Source organism: Sceloporus occidentalis, unplaced genomic scaffold (genome assembly GCF_023333645.1).
Source record: "Sceloporus occidentalis isolate IW3139 unplaced genomic scaffold, rSceOcc1.0.p SCAF_4, whole genome shotgun sequence".
NCBI classification, from domain to species: domain Eukaryota; kingdom Metazoa; phylum Chordata; class Lepidosauria; order Squamata; family Phrynosomatidae; genus Sceloporus; species Sceloporus occidentalis.
In genome coordinates this window covers 18,276,251-18,298,194 of record NW_028316984.1, presented here as the reverse complement: position 1 = coordinate 18,298,194, position 21,944 = coordinate 18,276,251, and the positions used below count along the sequence as shown (strand labels likewise).

The window sequence follows — 21,944 nt, the reverse complement described above, 5'->3', positions numbered from 1 at the left end:
AATTAGATTCATTGGGTGGAATCCAGCATTAGACTTCCACTAGCAGAATGATAAAATCCAGCTAAATCAGGAGGGGGCTCTCTTCTTTCCTGATGTATCCCCTGCAAACCAGGAGCCCTTTCACATTAGACAGTACAGCACTATGATTCCATTTTAACTGCCATGGCAATATCCTATGGAATCCTAGGAGGGACATTTACAACCCTCAACCAGAGAATCCTCCTCTGGTGCCTCTGACCAAACTATCAGACCCAAAGAGGAATCCACAGAAGTTGGCACCGTAGTGCTAGAGTTGGCTAGTGTAAAGGGTCCCCAGTCTGTGCCATGGTTTTATCTTTGATATCTTTGCACTTAACAGTTCCTCTTGCACCTTTTCTTTCCACTGGAAATCCTCACTCCATTTAACTCACAGGGAGAAAAAATAAAAGTAAAAAGAACAATAAAAGAGTGAAATGTAGGAGAGTAGTAAACACATCTGAGTACACTACCTCTGTCTTCTGAACCAATTTTTAATTTATGTTCTATAGTTAATAGCAGAAATAATGTAAGCTGTGGAAAACCTTACTATAATTTTTTGGTAGTGGGGTCTCAATGTACTCATCAAAGAGAGGCCAGAGCTTTAGCTGCTGAAGTGAAAGATCATCTGGAGCAGAACCAGGAATGTTGTTGGGCTACCAAACCCACTATCTGTCACCATTGGCTATGTTGGTTAGGACTGATGGGAGTTCTAGTCTAACAGCATCTGGAGGGCCACATAGTCCCCACACTGTCTGTGCAGCACCTGGTCAAAGACACAAATGTTTTCTCCTTTCCAGTAATAAATGGTGCCATGGGCAGCAGTTATTACTATTACCTAAGACATAAACATGGGTTTTAAAGATCTTGATCATCAGATGATTTCCTTACAAGCAAGCAAACAAGCAAGCAAGCCTCTGCAGGGCTTAGCTAAAAAATGTGGGATGGAGATCGTCTTCTCCATGAAGTACTGTATATATAATGTGTAAAGGCCCATTTTGTTTTTCCTGTTTAAAATGTCTGATATACATAATTTTTTAGTTGATGCTTCTTTTCCTTCTATGTGATCCTAAAACCAAACATCCCCATTTGCTGTAATATTAACTTTTTAATACAGAATTAAAATACAGAACAATGGTTTCAGTGACTGTGGGGTGAAGCAGACTGGTGGCTTGGAGCGGCTTTTGGCCCTTCCAGCCTTGATTGGCATGGGATTGTGGCAATGACATGGCCCACTGTGAAAGTGGGCCACCGCTGCGGTCCCAAATGTGCCCTCACAAGGAGCACTTTTTCCACACTCATTTTTCTGGTGGCTTTGGACTGCCTTAGGGGGCTCTGGAGCAGCTTTTGGCCAATCTTGGGGCATGCGTCATCTGCATGCTCTGCCCCTGATGCAGCCAGAAGGTGCTCTTTTTTGGCCCATGTGCTTCAGGCGTGTGTCATATCCTAACTGTGGACTTGCAGATGAAACACTGTCACCTCAACAGTACCACAGTGCCTAAATGTTTATACTGGGACCCAATCTTGCAAAGTGTTGTATACCTCCATACCTAACAGGAATGGGGGTGAGTGGGAATAAGCCTGCCCAGATGAACCTTGAGGTATACAGATGTATGTATTAATAAACTGCTTTCAAAACTGCAAAGGTGTCAGCCCAATCCAGCAAAAACAGTCCTATAGTAACCTAGCATCTTCAGTGCCCTTCTGGAACACCTGGATATTGTATATCATTTTGTAAAGAATACCTGAAACCCCATGGGTGGAGCGAAAGGGATGGGGTGGAAAAATACTCTAATACAACTTAGAGTACACTGGAGAGGGGCATTTTGTTTATTTATTGAACTTATAAACCACTCCACATCAAAGCTTTTGAAGCAGTAAACGTGACATGTTGTTGTATGTCTTCTGTGTGTGCACATGCATGTGCCTGTGGCCTATAACACTACATTGACTATTGACCATTTTGAATATCTACAGGTATACCCAAATCAGAAGTAGTGGCATAACTGTATTACATCAGCTGACTGTAACAAGTAGACACATATGGTACAAAACCAAAGCCATAATTTGGTCTTGAGCAGATAACTGGTTTTCTTAATGAAGCAACTATTCTCTTTGGAAGTGACCATAGGAGGAGAGTTATATAAATGGAATAATAGTGATTGTTTCCAGCCCTTTCCCACTTAACTGCACTTTTCATTGTCATGAAATACCTGTGCTTTGGTTTTAGATGGAACTAATATTGTAGAGCTCAGTGGTTTTGCATCAGTTTTCTTGGAAATGGCTACTTGTTAAACACCCTTGAGTCGATTTTGACTCATGGTGACCCTGTGGATGAGATATCTCCTGGACCCCCTATTCTCCAATACTCTTCCCAGTTTCTGCAGATTCATACCCATGACCTCCTTAACTGAGTCCATCTGACATGTGGTCTTACTCTAATTTCCCTCACTCCTCCCAGCATTATTGTCTTTTCCAATGAGTCGTGTCTTGTCATGATGTGGCCAAACTATGACAGCCTCAGTTTAGTTATCTTTGCTTCCAGGGAAATTTCAGGCTTGATCTGTTCTCAGACCCACCTATTTGTTCTTTTTGCTGTCCATGGTATCCTCAGTACTCTTCTCCAGCACCACATCTCAAATGCATTTATTTATTTGTTTTCCATTTTCTTAATTGTCCAGCTCTTGCATCCATACATGTTAATGGGGAATACAATTGCTTGTACAATTCTGACGTTTGTGTTTAGCATATCTTTGCTCTTTAAAGCCTTTTCTAGTTCTTTCATAGTTGCCCTCCTCATTTCTAGTCTTCTTCTGATTTCTTGACTGCAGTCTCTGTTCTGATCTATTTTTGATCCAAGGTATAGGAACTCTTTTACTAATTTGATGTCCTCATTGTCTAGACTGAACTTGTTAAGATCCTCCATGGTCATTATTTTTGTTCTCTTTATGTTGAACAGTAAGCCTGCCTTTGCACTTTCTTCTTTGACCTTCCTCAGTAATTGCTATAGGTCTGCAGTGTTTTCTGCTATTAGTATGGTGTCATCTGCATATCTTAGATTGTTGATGTTCCTTCCTCCTATTTTCTCTCTTCCTTCTTCTGTGTCCAAGCCTGCTTTTTGCACAATATATTCTACATACAAGTTGCAAAAATAGGGTGACAGGATGCAGCCTTGTCTGACCCCTTTGCCAATTGGGAAACATTCTGTTTCTCCATGTTCTGTTCTAACAGTAGCCTCTAACAGTAGCTACATCCTATTCAATATTCAATATGTTCTAGCAGTAGCTACACCCTATTCAAAAATGATCCCCCCCATCAGTCTCCACCTTTTTTTTCTTTATAGTGTTGTGAATTCTTTGTTTCAAAAAGTGTAGGGAGCTTGGTTATTCCTTAACAAGGGGAGCCAAAATAAGTTTTTGGTTATAACTTTATTAAAACCAATAAAAAATGTTACAAAGCAGTAATAAAGTTTTCCACTTTCTCAGACTTATTATAAAAAACAACAACAAAATTCAGCTGAGGGCAGGGTACAGAGACCCAGGAGAGATGGCAACATCTGAAGCCTAAAACAGTAACAGGGGAGGTACTGGGACAAATTTAAGAGGTTTAAACTGGTTTAGGCACAAAATATATTAGAGGTAGCACCAACGGCTACTATCTTGTTGGCTCACCATGTACAGTGAGCAGTCAAAGAAGATTGTTGTCCAAACCAGACAAACATTTTGAATTTTCTTTCTAAAATTTAATGATTAAGTGTTTTGAATTCTTTACACATGTTCCAACCTGGAAAATGACTTTTCAGATGGTGTAATGAAATGAAGCTAAGTAGGTTCAGCTCAAATACTACAGTTCAGATGGATTTAGTTGGCCACATCATGAATGTTCCGGGTACAAAACACACAAAAACACAAAAACATGCTTACGATTTCACATAGTTACACATTTCATGATGTATAGAAAGCTAATTTGGTGTTTTTCTGCACCAAATCTAGTCTGTTGTGTCACAGAAGCTGTTATATCGAAGAATTCTCTCAGTTCTCAATGGAAGTGAACAGAGGTGAACTGTAGACTTTATTCACTGATGCTCAAATTGACCTCCGCTTATAAGAAGTCATCCGGAGCTGCAGAAAAATAAAAAATAAAGAAACAGTATTTTTCAGTTGTTCTCAAATTGGTTAACTGCTTGTTTTACAGTTGTTTTTAATGGATCACAGCTGCATTTCTCAGAGGCTCTGAATGCATTAATAACCATGGGCAGAAGACTGCTTTTCAATTTATGCTGTCTCAGCACACAAATATTACTATAATGTTTGCAGCAATTAATATACAAAGCTTAAAGAGAAGAATTATCTCAAAATACACAGCAGCACATGCCCTAGCAGTTGGAATCAATCATGAAGGATCTGTGATTTGCTGAATCTTCCCGGTACATGTGTCCATGTATGTCTCCAAGTATTTGTCTCCCTTTCACACTTTATGTGTTTCCACGAGGAAGCACAGTGCATCCCTAGCTATGGGAAACTTGATTGCTACAATTACAAAAACTTACATCACACAATTGTAGTTACATTACACAAAGAATCCCATTGTGGAAGAAAGGCGGGATATAAATCCTTGAAATAAAAAGTAAAAATAAAAATAGAGTTATGATTCCACTTTATCTGTTATGGTTCCATGTGTTCTATAGAATCCTGGGACTGGCGGTGAAGGGAATCCTGGGATTATCCATTGAGGGAGGGCCCATTGGAAACCTCAGCCAGAGAATCTTCCTCTGGTGCCTCTGACCAAACTACAGACACCATGATTTTATAGGAAGCAGCCATGGCAGTTAAGGTGGAATCATAATGTTATAATTCTGTACTGTACTGTACTGTAAAAAGGGTCCCAAGGAAGAGCTATATTGTTCATACTGCAACAATAACATGACTCCAATTCAAATTGCATGAAAGGATTTTAAAAAAAACAACAACAGAGGCAAGGATTAGGACAGTTCAGTGCTAAAAGGATTAAAAGGGGTTGTTGTGGAAGCTTAATAAGAGATGGTACATATTTCTGCCTTTAGTCATTTGGATAAGTTTTAAGACTGAGAAGGTTCTGAAATCAAAACTGATACTGCTGAAGGGAAATTACTGGCTTTGACCAGGAACACTGCTTGGCTATCAGATTTGATTTATATCAGTTGTACAGTTGGCCCTCCACATCTATGGATTCTTTATCCGTAGATTCAACCATCCACGGCATGAAAATATTTAAATATATATATAAATTAAAAAACACACAACAAAACCAAACCTAAGGGACACAATTTTACTACACCACTGTATTTCATGGGACTTGAGCACCCACGGATTTCATTATCCATGGTGGGGTCTTGGTACCAACCCCCAGTGGATATCAAGAGTCCACTGTATATGCCATTAGCTAACTTTACAATTACTTATGTTTTATCTGGAAACACAAGCCTTCAGTTAAATTTGGCCATAACATCAAATAAATACAAACTATAACTTCCTGTGATCTAATATTTCATTTCCCTGTGGCTATATTTTTTTATTCATACACACATACTGTAGAGCCTAGCATTTTGTGAAATGCCAAACAATTTCAGTCCTTTTATCATTTTTTAAAAAAAGAAGTTACAATATAGTTTTGCCTTTTCAGGGAATGATAGAACTTCTGGCATTTGTGTGAGAGTGCCTGGTTTATTTGGCCTGCACCTGAATCTCTTGAAAGATCCAGAGTACCTGGGCATGTCTACTCTGGTCATTTGCAGCTGTTTCCACCTGCCCTCATGTCGTCCCTGTCTAGATGACTTACAACTGAACAATATCCTATAAGTGTTATTGGAAATCAGCAGCAAAAGTTGATTTGAGAAGGTGCTTTGTCTCTGTGGATGTTATAATAGCTTTAAAATGTAAAAAGAATTTTGATAAAGAAATACAGCTATATCCATTCTTTATATTATTTCTTTTTGTTACAGAGTTGGCGCATCTCTCTGCATGCTGATCATACCAAACATTAAAAACTGATGTTTTTCATTAGTTTTTCTGGCATACCATCTGCAGCTTCCTCAAAATTTTCTTCCATGAATTCTTCATTTCCTTCTTCTGGGCTCTTAGATCCGTCAGTTTCTGTGACAAAAGAAATTGTTAATATTACACACATCTATGACCACATCTTTCTCCTTGCAAAAAATCCATCAGTGTATTATGAATTTTTTTTTGGGAGGGGCAGAGGTTATAGCAGCATTAAGACAAACATGTATAGGTGGTATCAATATGAGCTTTATATCATTAATGTTGATCAGTACTCATGAGGACAATGAAAAAACAGTACAGTGAGAAAACAGGATGTATTCTCCAATACAGAGAATGGTGGGCTTTTGATGCTGAAAAGCTGAATTTCAGATGCTGGGTTGAATATATTCATTGGATGGCCTTAAGAAAGGTCCTTTTCTTTTTCTGTTTCAATTCTACATCTGTAAAACTGGCTTAAGTATTCCAGCATAACTGGAGATCAACAGGCATGGTTCATAGAATGTTTAAAATAGTCCTTCTGAATGTTTAAAGTTGCTCATGATGCTGCACTGAAAGCCACTTTCAACCCACCAACCTACATCGGAGAACTGGCTTATTAAGCAGCATTCATGGCTCCCATAAGGGAACATTATTGTTGTTACTGTTATCCCACTCCCCCCCCCCCAAATTTGGGACTCAGAACAGCTTACAATTTAAAAGAATACAATTAAAAATGAGTACAAGAGTCAGAAGCTGTGTGAAACTGACAAGGAGGCCCTCTGGAAGGCAGCCAATAGTATAAATTAATGTGTAGCCAATACATTGATTCATTAAGTGTGGGAACTATATTGTTGTCAGCTAAGTGAGGTTATTGAATAGGCAGAAGTTTTGTTGGACAGCATCCCCAATTACACTCTCATCTTCGTATTCCCTGAACAAAAATGGGAAAAAACACTATGTTTCTTAGGGCTACTTTATGTGTGTACATTTGTTACTTGGTAACAGTAGATCAAGTAGTAATTTGACACTTGATACATATAGCAATAGTAGGTCTTCCACCCACCACCTAAAAATGAATGCTTTTTAATAGGGTCAGTCCATAAAACCAGGTACAGCTATCAGTTTCATACTGGCGCAGTACATGGTGGTGGGAGGAGTTGCCTCTTCCCAAAATGGTGCCATGAGAGCCCACCCCCACCACATTTGGACTATGAGCCACCACTAATAATATATACAAGTGAAATTGTTGTTTGATATTACAAATTTGTCTCCATACACTTTCAACTATATGTGGGGAGGGGGGGGGAGCAGTTTGTGTGAATAATTCTAGGCTGGAAAACTACAAAAGGTAAAAGAATGGAGCTGCCTTTTGGATCTGCCCTTTGGTCACCCTAGGTTGTAGCAAGTCCAGGATGTTTTTGGCTTTTAAAAGGAGATGTCTGGATACCCCCCTCACTCAAAAATCTGTGATGTTTACCTTCAGCAGTAGTTTGATCTTCATCTAAAGCAATTCTTTGGCCACTCGCTGAATATTTGATATCTAAAAGAAACCACATTAAAGAGGAGACCAATCTTGTGAGCTGTTGCAATGAGCACAACCATGCAAAGGGTCAGAACTCAGAGTGCAAAGAAAATATGACAGCAAAACAGCCATGAGTGCAGCTGCACCAGTGCCTTCCCCTTGCCACTGGACAGCAAGCTGTGGCATATGCCCTGCCCTATTGGTCTGTCAATAATATCACTTACTGAAGTGATACAAATCGAGGTGGGGGGCGCTGGCATATTCTTTATGTGGTCCTATGGTCTTCCTCCCTTCCCAAGAACCAGTTTGAATTCAGTGTGGATCAGCTTTCAATGCATTAGTCTGCACTGGGCCTAAATATATAGATCAGATTGAGGGGGACCCCGCAAGGGATAGAGATGTATGTTAGTTAAGGCATCCAGTGAATATACAGGGGTGTAAATGTTTAATTGAAATGTAACCAATGAAATATGATTTATAGTTTTCTTTGTTCAAGGAACTATAAAGGGCTGATTCTTTGGGGGATCTGTGCTCCAGAAATTTGGATGTATTTTCTTCTGAGGACGCTGCAGCTAAATAAACTATGTTTCAATCATGACTCCTGGGTCTCTCTAAGGAAAAAAAATCTACAATAGTTGCACTTTTGAGACTAACTGAAAGAAAGAATCTGGTAGCATGAGCTTGTAGAGCCTGCTTCCTCAGATGCAAGCTGAAATTTGGCACATATGTGTGGATGTAAAAAGCAAAGAGGTTTATGAGAATTTAACCCACATGTAAATGGAGTGCTCTTCTGCACCATCCAGAGAATAGGTCCTCAGCTTGGTGGTGGTGGTTTTTTAAAGGTCTCTTTTCATTATTGAGAAAATACATTTAACAATTCAGTGCCACTTTTCTCAACACCAATAAAAGGTTGAAGGATACAAGAATTTTTTTTAAGCAGTTGAGAATGATAATTCCATCCTCTACCCCCCAAAAAACCCTCCCACCAACCATGATTTCTAACCTCAAATCATCTGGAGAGCTAGACAACACAGAGCCAAGTAAATGTAGGGCTTCTAGTCACCAGAAGGCTGAAATGGAACAAGGTCCCTTGTTTATTTCTAACAGCACAATGCTGTCTTATCCCGATTTTATTCAAAGCTTTAAATGTCCATATTATCTAGCTCTTCATGCTTAACAAGTTGCCCATCCCTGAGTGAAGCAAGGCATGGTTCTGTTGTTTGCTTTTGCTTTGCTTTTTTACATTCATGGCTCTTTTCTGTGATCAAATGGATATAAAAACTGTGAGCTTATCGAGAAAAGGAATCCATGGGGAGGTTTTAAAATGGTCTCTGATGTATTTTTCTGTGTAGAGAATGACACATTAGGGATATTCTGCGGAAACCTCAATATTTGTTCATTATATTGGAGGAGGAAAGCTCATTCATCAACACATTCTGTTATAAGGTTGTTGATTATTTCATTTGACTTACATATTTTAAATGCAATCAGAAGACTATTTGAAATAAAGGAAATGTACACTACCAGAATACAATGCTGATGGTTGTTCACATTTTTTCTAGGAAAAAGGATTAAAGGATTTTTTTTTTCCTCCAATGAAATCAAATATTTTAAATATTTCTCAGTCTTACCACCCTGGACTTCAGAAGCTTCCTCCTCTTCCTCCTCCTCCTCCTCTTCTTCATCCGAATCAATATATGGTCTATGAACCACTGAAAGAAACAACGTCCACATTCTTTTATTTAACCATTTCTAAATATTATTGTGGGATTTAACACTGCAATCCTCTAGTCACTTAACTAGGAGTGTGCCCCACTGATTTCAACAGGGCCTCCTTCTAAGTAGGCATTTATTGGACTGAACTGTAAATCTGCAAACTGTGGCCTGTTACAGACAGCCAAAATAAAGCTGCTTCGAGTCACAGTGGAGGTATGGTGTTTCAATGATGCATGCGTCCTAAGAGTCCAGAAGTCGCACCAAAGCCACGCTCCAGCCCTAAGGACTGGAGCATGGCTTTGGTGTGGCTTCTGGACTCTTAGGACTCATGCATCATTGAAACACCATGCCTCCACTGTGACTCGAAGCAGCTTTATTTTGGCTGTCTGTAAAAGGCCTGTGGTAGTCTTTTTCACTCAGTCTGATGCTTGAAAAATTAGAGAAAATTCTGGTCCCTTGACCACTAGAAACCTTCTAGAAATTGAATGATGATTATGATCCAATGAGCTTCTGCACAAGGATCTTCTTCAAGCTTATTCAACTATTTGACTCCCTTCCCCCATGCTCTGAATTCCCCCAATTGTAAAAGCCGCTTGAATTAACATCAGTGGGAGATTGTTTGAGGAGGGGAGTCTAAAACAAGTCTACTTTCTCCTTTTGTTTCGTGTCTTTTAGATTGTAAGCCTGAGGGCAGGGAACTGTCTGATTAAAAATAATAATTGTAAGCCGCCCTGAGAGCCATTAGGGCTGAAGGGCGGGATATAAATACCTAAATAATTTTTTTTAAAAATAATACTTTCACTGTTGCTTTGATTCTGCTGTTTAGGTAACAATCTAAATTGTGAAATGAAGTTTCAGTGAGTTAGCATTTGCCCTATTTTGAAGGTACCGGCTTGGGTCACAGACACTAATACCCAGCTAGGGGGCAGGCATGGCAAGGAATTAGTGGACTCTCACACCAGTTCCATACAGCACTCTGAGAAGAGAGACATGGGCTATGGCAAGCCTTGTCACATACACTATTAACACAATCCTTTGTATCATCCAACATGCAGTAACAGCAGTCTACAATACTAGCTCATCAGCACTCCTTGGACTTAGCTCATCAAGTCAGAGGGTTCTCCTTGTCAGCTTTTATATTAAATACTCAGGTTCTACCACTTATTTTTACCTCGTCTCTGTGGATACAATTCTTCCACTTCACCTAATGCAACTTGTTTTTCCTGCATGGAAAAAAAGATGTTATTTATTACACAACAGGTACAGGTGATACACATATTCCACTTTTAAAGTGCATTCTGATTTTTTAAAAATAACTTCATATTAGCACAACTAATAGAACTCTCCCTGAAAATATTTTTCTGCTTCTCTTGTGTAAGGTGAATTCTTTGCTTCTGCCTATCATTGTATTAGTGTGGGCAATATCACTTATCACCAGATATCATAGGACTCACAAACTGGCCCAAAATAATCGAACCCTTCAGAACTTTAGAGTAGTGCATCTCAAATAATTTATTCCATTTCAATATTTTGAATCTAACAAACTGAAAGATGAACATTTCATTAGAAATCTAAATAATAATTTGTTCCTAAGTAGTTTATAGATGTTTTGATCCTATGTGTCCTTTCACATTTCTCTGAAGTTGGTAAGGACTCGCAAATTTCTGTTATTCTTCTATTTGAATTTATATCTGGGAAACCATTTACAAATAAGCAGCTAACAGATCTCACCCACAGGCAAGTTTATTATTTTGCACACGTTTTGGAAGTCTGAGAAGCAAGGAGCTTTCAAGAGAACATCTGTGATTTATTGATTCACAACTATGTATTGACCATGCATACTGATAATGAAATTTATTCTTTTGCCTCCTGTTTGCATATATCTGTCCATGACACAAATAAAGGTATCAAACATGGAAAGTGCTGGGAATGGTTTAAGTTAACTATACTTAAAGGCACACTTTCACTTTAAACGATTAGAAATATGTTTGTTGATCTGGAAATCAGGACCTTAATATAAAGAGCAAATGTTGATGGATAAAGGCAGTCATGGGGAATTTGGACTGGTAAACCAACACGAGGGATCACCACCCCCCACATGCCATTTCCCTCCACCCTGCAGACAAATCTTGTAGGAAAACAGGTATTTTTCCTCCTTTCTAATTTTTTCTGGGGGGAGGAAGAGGGAGATTCATTATCTTGTTGTTGAGCAGAATTTTTTCCTGTTTTCTCTACCCAAGCTCCCTAGATCCTTTTAAAAAACTTCCACCGATGCCATTATAAAATACATGGTCCTGACCACTGGTGGCACATAACTCCCTGGAGTATTTTCCCAGAGTAAATACCCTAAAGGCACCAGATCCCATCTGATCTTGGAAGTTAAGCAGGGTCAGCACTGGTTTGTACTTGGGAGAATGCCAACCAATACCAGGTGCTGTAGGCTAAATTTCAGAGGAAGGAACTGGCAAAGTATCCTACCTTCTGAGTATCCATTGCCTAAGAAAACCCTATGAAATACATGGGTTCACTATAGGTCAACAGGCAACTTGAAGGCATGCACACGCACAAGTTCCCCCCAGCCTTGTTGATTCTCTTGTCTTGAATGTGTTCAAAATTATATGGAAGAATTGTAGAAACAATATAAAAGTAGCATCTTACCCGAATCAGATCACAGGCTAGAATTTGAAGATATTCGTATGTTTTCTCATTTATGTCTAGTTCTGTAATGACCTTCCAGTCACCATTCTCAAATCTTACAGGCATGGAGTAAACAATTCCTTCAGGAAGTCCAAACTGACCTAAGGAAAAGAAGCCACCCGAGTAGTTGTTTCATTCAGGACAACAAACACGCATACATACATTTGCAGCAAAATTGGTAATAATTCCCAGTAACAAATGCCACCACCAACACAAAAATTAGTTAGCTGTTGAATGGAGAGGTGGTCAAAGTTTGAAACCACAGATGCTCTTAGGCATGTGAGGGGAGGGAGAAGAAAGGGAACTATTGCAAATTTGAAGCCTAAAAGCTAGATTTATATAACCAAGTTCCCATGACTTAGGGCTCTATTATACAAGGCAAGTAAATTGCAATTACATCAGGATAATAGTGCCTCCATGTGGGGCTTACTGTGTGATGTAGTTCCTCTTCTGTTGTCCTCCCATGGGAGACTGTTTGAAACATCCTTTTTTTTACAAAGACAAAAAACAAATTAATGACTTCCTTTTCCCACCTCTGTTGTGCCATGATTTCAGGAGAGAGGGGCAAAGGATGGATGGATCCCAGGAAGCTGAGCACCCAGAGAAACCAGTAATCCATGATACTGGGGAGGAAGGAATCAATTGGTACATGATGTCTGTGTGTGTGTGTGTGTGTGTCTGAATGTGGGGGTAGGAAGATGGCTGATGGCAGGTGGCCATCTCAATGGAAGCAAGAGGGAGGAAGAGGAATGTGCAGGATCTGGCTTGAGGGTAAGGGGTGCACCAGGAGGGAGAGTGAAAGGATTGACGCAGTCTCCTGGAGGAGACGGAAGGAGTGATGCTTATGTCTCCTTTGGGATCTGCTGTCACTGTCATACTCCACAGATCATCCCCAAAACTCAGTCGCCTGGCCCTGAAATCCCATTTAAAACTAGCACCCATGAGAAACAATCTCTCATGATAATTCTATAACACCATGGTGTTATAAAGTCTTCATTCTCTCTCACACTTAAGGCTGTTTTTTTTTTAATTTATAGTATATTTCTGTAGGGGTGTATGTGTGTTTACATATGTGAGTGTGTGTGTGTCTCAAACTAGGAAAAGGGGCAGTACAGAATAGCCCTGGGTGGGAAGTGACAAATGCTGCCCAATGCTTCAATTTACAGCATATTTCTGTAGGGGTGTGTGTGTGTTTGCATATGTGTGTGTGTGTCAAACGAGGAAAAGGGGCAGTACAAAATGTGGCAAATGCTGCCCAATGCTTCATGCGATAAGGTTTTTGCAGGAACAATGGCTCTAATGCCAGGAAGATTATGAAAGTGTGATGAATACCATTTTTTAAAAACAGTGCTATCTTAACAGGAGAAGGAACTTGTGCTCTTAGTTTTTTGTCACAATCACAGAAGTATAGTTACAGTCAAGAGAGTTTTATACCACTTGTCTGATTACTTAATATGTATGATGAACTTAGACAAGATCACACAACAAATCTCGTTTTAATATTTTCATATTTAAAATTCAGCTGCACAAAAAATGATGTAAATATAGCAACTAAATCTCTCAGGAATAGAATTAATATGCAGCTGGATGTATGTATTCATGCAATAGTACAATTTGCTATTGTTAGGTAATCCTAATACCATCACTTCAAGTCCTGGTTCAAATATTTAGCTTGATCCAGAGGTTATTGTACCCCTCCCCCCCCCGCAAAGAGCTTCTATATAAATAAGAGCTCACTACTTTCACATAAGAGTCAGGGACAACTTGATCCAGACATTTTGTCCAGACAACTGTCAATGACTTCTATTATGTGCACGGAATTATCTTTGACTATGAAATGATCGGAGACGGTTGTATAAGAGTTCCATGAGGGGACAGAGTCTTACAACATATTTTTTGGGAGCCATGACATTTTTAGTAATATGCAGAGCTTCCCTCATCAGACCTGTAATATTCAAAGTTGCAGAGACACAGGCAAGACTCATGTGAATGCAGAAACAAGATATCTTGGAAATAGTTGGTCAGGACTTAGGAAAGCTTTTTAAAAACATGTTGGCTGGGGTATTCAGGGAGTTGTAGACACAAAGCAAATTTTACAAGCTCTTTAGTGTTATCCACTCAAGTGGATAAAATAATTAGCATGCATGAATAGTGCTTCTGCTAACTTTTCCTTGATGTTTAAAGTGGGACTCATATGGTTATAGATATATATTTTACTGTACCTTCCATAAATTCCATTGATTTCAATTAGTCTCCTCTAAGTATGACTAAGTCTAAAAGCGATGTAGGGGCTGTACACACAGCCTGAAGGGGCAGCCTGGAGCCACCTCTATTACAGCCAGATCGGGGCCGCGGCAACTGCATGCCATGGCCCCGATCTGGCCTTTTGCACGGCTTCCCCAGCCTTCTACCATTGCAAAAAAAGTGGATGAGACAATATTTTATTGGTTGAAAGGTCTTAAGACCAAGTACTTTTATAAAACTTTCATAGGGGTAACTTTTCTTCTATATTAAAATATAGAATACTGAAAAAAGGACTCAAAGTCAAGCAAATTTTAAGTAAAAAGGTTTTAAGGGGAGAAATTTCAGCAGACAGGCATTTAATGCTGCATAGTGAAAACACTGAGAACTGAAACTACTTAATTTGGATGAATGTGTTCAAATATTTTAACTCGTATAGAAAAACATGAATGTGAAATTGAAGGCTTTTACACTGGCATCCATCATTTTTTGTGTTTTTTTTGGGGCTATGTGGCCGTGTTCTGGAGTGCGCGAATAGTGCCTCGCGGCGTCTCTTCCCAGGCTCTTTGCGCTCCTTCTTTGCAGCGTCCAGGAACCGCGCCATTTGGCTGCTGCGGTTCCCGGACGCTGCAACCGGCGGCGGTGGCAGACCGCCGCTTTTCAGCGATCTGTAACCTGCCCTAGTTTACTTTAAGAGTTTCTTCTTTGCTGTTGAAGTTGTCCAGGTGTTTATGGATTTCAATGGCTTCCCTGTGCATTCTGGCCTGATGGGGTTGGTCCAGAATTTCAGTGTTTTCAAATAGCATTTTATGTCCAGGTAGGTTTATAATGTGTTCTGCTGGTTTTTCTGGCTGACCCAGTGCAGTGATTCTCATGTTCCTTGATTTGTGTTGAACTCTGCGTTTGGTGGTTACTACGTAGTCTCGTCCACAGCTGTATGGTATGCAGCAGGCCCCTGCAGCTGTGAGAGGGTCCCTCCTGTCCTTCGCTGAGTGCAGCATTTGCTGAATTTCCTTTCTCGGTCTGTACATCATTTGGAGGTTGTGTTTCGTCACCAGTTTCCCTATTCTGTTTGTGACTCCTTTGATGTATGGTAAAAAATACCTTCCTTTTGGGTGTTTGTCTTCACTCTTGTGGTTTTTTTTCTGGGTCTTCAAATATCTGAGCTGGAGTAACCATTAGTCTATAGAGCCCAGTTTAGGTATTTCAAATCATCTTCCAGGAAGTAGGGTTCGCAGATCCTTTTGATGCAGTCTACCATTGTTTTTATTGTGCTTATTTTTTGTTCCAGGTGATGGCTGGAGTTCTTGTGTCGGTATCTGTCTATGTGTGTAGGTTTTCTGTATACCATGTGGCCCAATCGTTGGTTCGGTTTGTGGATGTCCAGGACACCCAAGAACGGTAATGCTCCTTCCTTTTCTTTTTCCATTGTGAATTGGATGTTCAGGTAGATGTTTTTCAGATGGTTCAAAAAATACTGTCAGCTCTTCTCCGTGGCTCCAAATGGTGAAAGTGTCATCCACATATTGGAACCATGTTGTGTCTTTTTGGTGCTGTTTCCAGGACTTGATTTTTTAAGTGTTCCATGTAAAATTTGCTATCACGGGGCTCAGAGGGCTTTACATGGCTACCCCATCTCTCTGCTCATAGAGTCCATTGTCCCACTGGAAGTAGCTTTGATGTGGTCTCCCTGTTCATGAAAGTCTCTATAATGGACTCGGTGGTACTCATCCAACAAATTTTTCCAGAAGACATCACAGCCCTGTTTGAACATTACCTCACCCCAAGCTATTTCCAGTGGGACAATGGAGGTCTTGCCATTCAACTACAGACCAACACACAGATTAACATGCAAATCACTTCCTCCCAACCAAGGGTCACACAATATATATACCTCACTCTCTTCCATGCCAGCATTCTCTGAAGATGTCAGCCACAGATGAAGACGAAACATCAGGAATCAATTCTTCCAGAACACAGCCACATAGCCCCCAAACCTCACAAAAAACATGAATCTTTCCCATGATCTGGAATGTATGCAGAGCAGTGTAATGCAGAAACATTTGAGGACTACTTGACCCAAGCATAGTATTTACCTTCAGTGATTACTCCCAGGGAAACCAGCTCTCCTGGTGGGGAGCCCTGGTACCAGTATCTCAGCAGAGTAGCAGTGGCATGTGCAGGCGCCAAGCCTAAACAGTGAGTTCCCCAAGAAGTCAATGAGCTCAGTGAAGCTACAAATTCAGTGCGCATCCATTCACTGGCACCAAGAAAAAGAGACATTTGAATGCAAATTGAGAAAAGTAAAGTAAAAGGCTACAAATTCTAGAGAAGAATCTTCAGCTATTTTTCTTCTTTTTTATAATTTTTCAAAAATGCTTTGTATTTCAGATCCCCAGCCTTATATGTTGCTCCAATTGCTTAGCAAACTCTGGAGTGTTGTGGATCAGCCAGACAACTAGTAACTAGCGACAAGATGTCTGTCCCTGTATGCTGTCCCTCTCTGTCTACAGACATCTTGAACTATTACAATCAACATGGATACTCCTGCAATTCAAATAGTGTTGTATTTCAACACAAAATCTAAATTCAGCAACTACAAAACATTTTTGTAGAAAAAGTATGTTATAAAGTTCCATGAGATATGACTTTCAAAGAGGACCGGACTCTGTGGCTGCTTGCCATTGACATAGGTGGCCCATGTATGTAGATTTTTTTAATATGTTGACCCCAGGTTTTAGATAAAGAAATGATGGTTCCTTGAATAGTGTAGGAAAAGGTATGCAAAGGCTTTGTTTTGTTTTAATTTAAAGCATCTTCTGATTTTTACTTCTTTTCACCAACAGGGAGAGCTCTGCTACAAATTAAAAACTGGCATGTATCTTTTAAACTCATGTTTTTAATTTGTAGCAGAGCTCTCCCTGTTGGTGAAAAGAAGTAAAAATCAGAAGATGCTTTAATTTAAAACAAAACAAAGCCTTTGCATACCTTTTCCTACACTATTCATTTTATGTTTTCCAATCAGAATTGCTGGTGTTCTGATTATAAAGATGGAGAGAAATGTTCCTAAAGCCAGCTACAAATAAACTCAGCCATGAAAACATCAGCAAGTTTAGTTTCTGGAACTTTGCCCTTAGAAATGAGTCCTGAAAAAGGTTTGAAAAAGGTTAACACCCTTCTTAATATGACAGCATATGTTTGCCTATTTTATTTCTGTGAGTGGCTTTGTGAAGTACAAGCACATGATAAAATCTTTGTATTTCAGCAAGTGCAACATTATAGCAATAGCAAGTACAATTCTATACTGCTTATCAGTGCAGTTAAGCATTCCCTAAGCGGTTTACAATGTGTAAGCTAATTGCCCCCAACAAGCTTGATACTCATTTTAGCGACCTACAGAAGGATGTCAGGCTGAGTCAACTCTGAGCCCCTAGCTGGTACTGAACTCACAACCTTGCGGTTTGTGAGTGAGTGGCTGCAGTACAGGCATTTAACCAATGCACCATCAGGACTCCTTAATGCTAAACATTCCCTAAGCATACAGTAAACTGCATTTTGTGTATCTATAAATATAAGAGTTGTGTAATGTGTGTATGTATGTGTGTACGCCACATAGATATTTTATACAAACACACACAGACAAAGTTTTTCAAGTAACACAAAAATTATACCGGTCAAAGAGCACATCCAACAAAGGACGGAAGAAGCTTGGTGGCCCCCAGATGGCACTGTCATATCTATACAACTCGGTTTTAGTCAAATCAATGAAGCTACACCCACTGACATTACCCCACACTACCAGATTTTTTATTCCTGTTGAAGACAAAAAAGAGAAGAATAAAAGAACAAGACTATTAAGAACATAAGAGCACCCTTCTGCATCAAACCAATGATTTCTCTAACCCAGGGCTGAGGACATTGAGTCCTTCCAGATCTAGTTGGATTCCAGTTCCCAACAGTTCTAGCCATCCTGACCAAGAGTGAAGGACAATGGAAATAATAGTTCACCAGCATTTGGGGAGACACAGGCTTCCCATCCCTGATCTACTTCAATATCCCATTTCCCACAGTATTCATCCAGATGCTTCTCAGAAACTCAGAAGTAGGCCACAAAGACAATAGCTCCCCCTTGATATTGCCACTGAAAACTGAGGTTCTATCAAGCCACTAAATTTAGAAGCTATTGATCAATGACAATAATTCACATGGAAGATATCTTCCTCCATCACTCCCCTCCTTCTTAAAACAGTATTTGCTTAGAATTCTTTCAGTGTTAGCAAACACTAGCTCTACCCATAGCTGACATCCTCTATCAAAAGCACAGCTGTGATACTCAATGTGTTTACCATAATCCATAGGTTTCCCTAATGAGTTATGCATTGCTATATCTGGGCAGCAGCCTTTGCCAGTGACAAAATGTCTATGAAGGTGCGGTCAACTGTTACTATTTCTGGATTGCAACTCCCATAATCCCCCACCATTGTCTGTGCTACCTAGCTGATAGGATTTGTAGCTAAAAATGATCCAGTGAACCATAGTTACTCACTCCAGTCTATGACATCATTAGTTGCCACCAGTTCCTATAGAACTCCATGCAAATTGGAATGTGTGGAGTATTAATCAGACCTTCCTTTCCAGCCTCTTTACCATTTTTATCTATTCAGAGTGGTGGTGGTGGTGGGGTGTCTCAGTCTTTCCTGCACAATTGGCAGCTTGTATGGGGATTTTTCATTTCAACCCAAGGTAGTCCCTATAATTATCTTATTTCTGGGTATAAAGTCCTCACTCAAGGTCTAGTGCAGTAGTTCCCAAACTTTGGCCCTGCAGGTGTTTTGGACTTCATCTCCCAAGATTCTCTATTGTTAGCCAGGCTCACTGAGACTTCTGGGAGTTGGAAGTCCAAAACGTCTGGAGGACCAAATTTTGGGAATCACAGGTCTAGTGAGACCCACCAGACTTGAGGGAAGCTGTCTATCTTCTTGAAAGTATGGATTCTATTTATTTCACCCACCCCACCTGACAATTCATCTGTCATGAGCCAATATTAATGATCTACTACCCTGTTGGTTTCATACACGTGAAGGGCACGCACAAAGATATTTCCTTAAAGCAGTGCCATCTCTGTAGAATTCCCTTCTCCTGGAAGTACATCAAAAGCTAAAGCCTAAATTCAATTGCCACGTCCAACTAGAGTAAATCCAGTGTCTCAACAGAAATGTAGCAAATTGATATTTAGGTAAATTCTATTGATATAATGGGTTTATTTTAGTTTAGTTTGAATTATCAATTGGATTTAAACATTTTTCTTCCAAATGTGCTGCTCTGTATTGAGAAACAGGAATGTATGGCCTAGATAATTTTGTGGATTTTTATATGGATGTGTGTTTCTGCTTGTAGGAAGAAACAACAACGTCTTGAACTTGTTCTTGCTGCTCTCTTGTCTGCTAGGGATGAGACGGTTGTATCTGCACTGCAGAAATAATCCAGTTTGACATCACTTTAACTGCCACGGGTCAGTGCTATGGAATTCTGGGGACTGTAGTTCTGTGAGACATTTAGCCTTATCTGTCAGAGAGTTCTGGTGCTACAACAAACTACAATTACCAGATTTCCACAGCATTGAACCATGGCAGTTAAAAGTGGTGTCAAACTGGATTATTTCTGCAGTATGGATTAAGCCTTAAACAGGGAGGGTTTAGGATCTTTTGTCTTCCTTTCCTGCCTGTTTTTGCTTCCTCTGTCAACCATCTATCCTAAAAGTGATATGGGCAGATAACACTGTCTGGTTTAGTGATGGTTAACTAAGTGACTGGCTCCCATTTTTTTCTCTTTAAGATGAGTTTGGAAAGAATCAGGCTATTTGTATCCAATAATGTATTTCTTTAATAAATCTTCCATCGGTTGAGGATTCAAAGGGGCTTGACAGATGGGCAGCTCTGTGCCGCCCGTCTTTGCCCTGAGCCGGACGCTGCAGCACCGACATGCTGCCCAAAAGAATCTGCCTAGAGTGGCTTCTTTTTTGTGGCACTGTAAAGGGGAAAGGGTGCTGCCATGACACCACTTCCTGGAAGTGATGTGCGGATGCTGCGTGGCGGTGGCGTCATCATGGCGGCCCCTGTGTGGACTGGAGGCCACCATTATGGTACTAGGGTTTGGGAGCGTGCGGTTGGTGCATGCTCCTGAACCTTAAAATCAGGCCCAGGGTGCTACAAAGCATCCGTTTGTACCGGGAGTAAATTATTTTTTTCTGCCTTTTTCTGAATTCTTTCAAATTCACATTCTAAGACTGATGGCACCTCTGTTGTGAATGGAGTAAAGGCTCTAATAGGCCTTTCATTCCAATAATAATGTCTCACCATCCATCCCCTTTAACACTGTTAAGGTTTTTATTTTTAATTGTTTTAAAGTATTTTTTAAACAAGTTATACCTTAATTACACCCCAGTCAATTCACTAAATAAATATTAATTGGGTCACAATCACTTGTAACTCACCTGCTGGATGCATTTGTAGTTTTCTTGACAACATGGCCTTGGCTTCACATTCCAAGAGCATGGCGACAGTGACAATATTTCGAGGGTTAATGGATGGGGCATGTGTCACAAGCATTAAAGTCTTAAGGTTGGTAAAAGTTTTCCCCATCACCACAATTCTGACACTGCTTTTGGCATTCTTCTCTATCAGAGGCCCATATATTTCACACTGACTGTTCACTTGTTGGATACACGCTTCAAGTGTTGGGATAGTCTCCTGAAGGATGTCATCAAATAAAATGATGACATCAGCCTCGAGAAAAGCCTCATTCAGTTCAGTGTGCAAGGAGACACTACGAAGGCAGGGAGATGCCAAGTCTTGAACTTCCATAACAACGCCCTGAAGAATTTCTTGGCAGCTGCTTCTGTCCAGCAAATGAATGCTGACTTCAGTTTCCATGCCAAATATTTCCCCATTGGTCAGCAAAGGTATCAGATGATAGCAGACATTAAGAGAGGCACTGATTGAGAAAACAGTGATGGGGAGAAACTTTAGCACTGTATTGGTAGGATTATTAACTAGAGATCAACCATCTGTTCTCTCATGCTTTCATGGTCTTCAGTATACAACTATTAATGGTTAGCTTGTAAGACATGAACACTGATCTCATGCCTTAAAGTCTAGGAAATCATATCTGACAGAAGAGCTGCACTTGACTTTTCTTTAAAAAATCAGCAATGTATTCAATTTTATACTAATATAACCAGATCACATTTATTTATTTTTTTCTGACTTAAGTATGTACATAATTTTTTAAGAAAAAAAAAGCTTAAATTAGCTTACACAGGCCTTAAATAATGAAGGTGGGAGAAAAAAAGTACTGATTCGGGTATTCAAGAAAGAAAATTAGCAATGCAAACTTAACAACTAATGGGTGACACAGGGACGTAGCCAAGGGGGGGGGGTTTCTTGGGGTCCGCCCCCCCTTCCGTTAGAAAAATGAATGGTGTGTGCTGCTGCGCTGCCGCACCCAAGCCCCATTATAATGGTGGCACTTAATCTGGACCCCCCTTTCCTAAAATCCTAGCTACGTCCCTGGGTAACCACAGGACCATTGCATTAATTTCCCATGCAAGCAAAGTGGAGCTCAAAATTCTACAACAAAGATGTTTGCCATACATGGAGCGAAAAAATGTCACATGTCCAAGCTGCATTCAGGAAAGGAGGATACACCAGGGATCATACTGTAAACCTATGTTGGAT

General features: G+C 40.0%; 1 protein-coding gene across 5 annotated transcripts in view; it reads right to left on the bottom strand.

Annotated features, from left to right (window-relative positions):
* Positions 1-3,467: 3,467 nt before the first annotated feature.
* The window catches only part of MDH1B (malate dehydrogenase 1B), a 28,558-nt gene continuing 10,081 nt past the window's right edge, over positions 3,468-21,944 (bottom strand). For all 5 annotated transcript variants that reach the window (XM_089519312.1, XM_089519313.1, XM_089519315.1 and 2 more), the window contains 9 exons: positions 20,702-21,201; positions 17,880-18,021; positions 16,305-16,468; positions 11,929-12,068; positions 10,442-10,493; positions 9,186-9,266; positions 7,510-7,572; positions 6,072-6,146; positions 3,468-4,136 (listed from right to left, as the gene is read on the bottom strand). In XM_089519312.1, the coding sequence (XP_089375438.1) occupies positions 4,117-4,136; positions 6,072-6,146; positions 7,510-7,572; positions 9,186-9,266; positions 10,442-10,493; positions 11,929-12,068; positions 16,305-16,468; positions 17,880-18,021; positions 20,702-21,201 (1,237 nt within the window). In that variant the 3' untranslated portion in view covers positions 3,468-4,116. The remainder of the gene's footprint in view (positions 4,137-6,071; positions 6,147-7,509; positions 7,573-9,185; positions 9,267-10,441; positions 10,494-11,928; positions 12,069-16,304; positions 16,469-17,879; positions 18,022-20,701; positions 21,202-21,944) is intronic.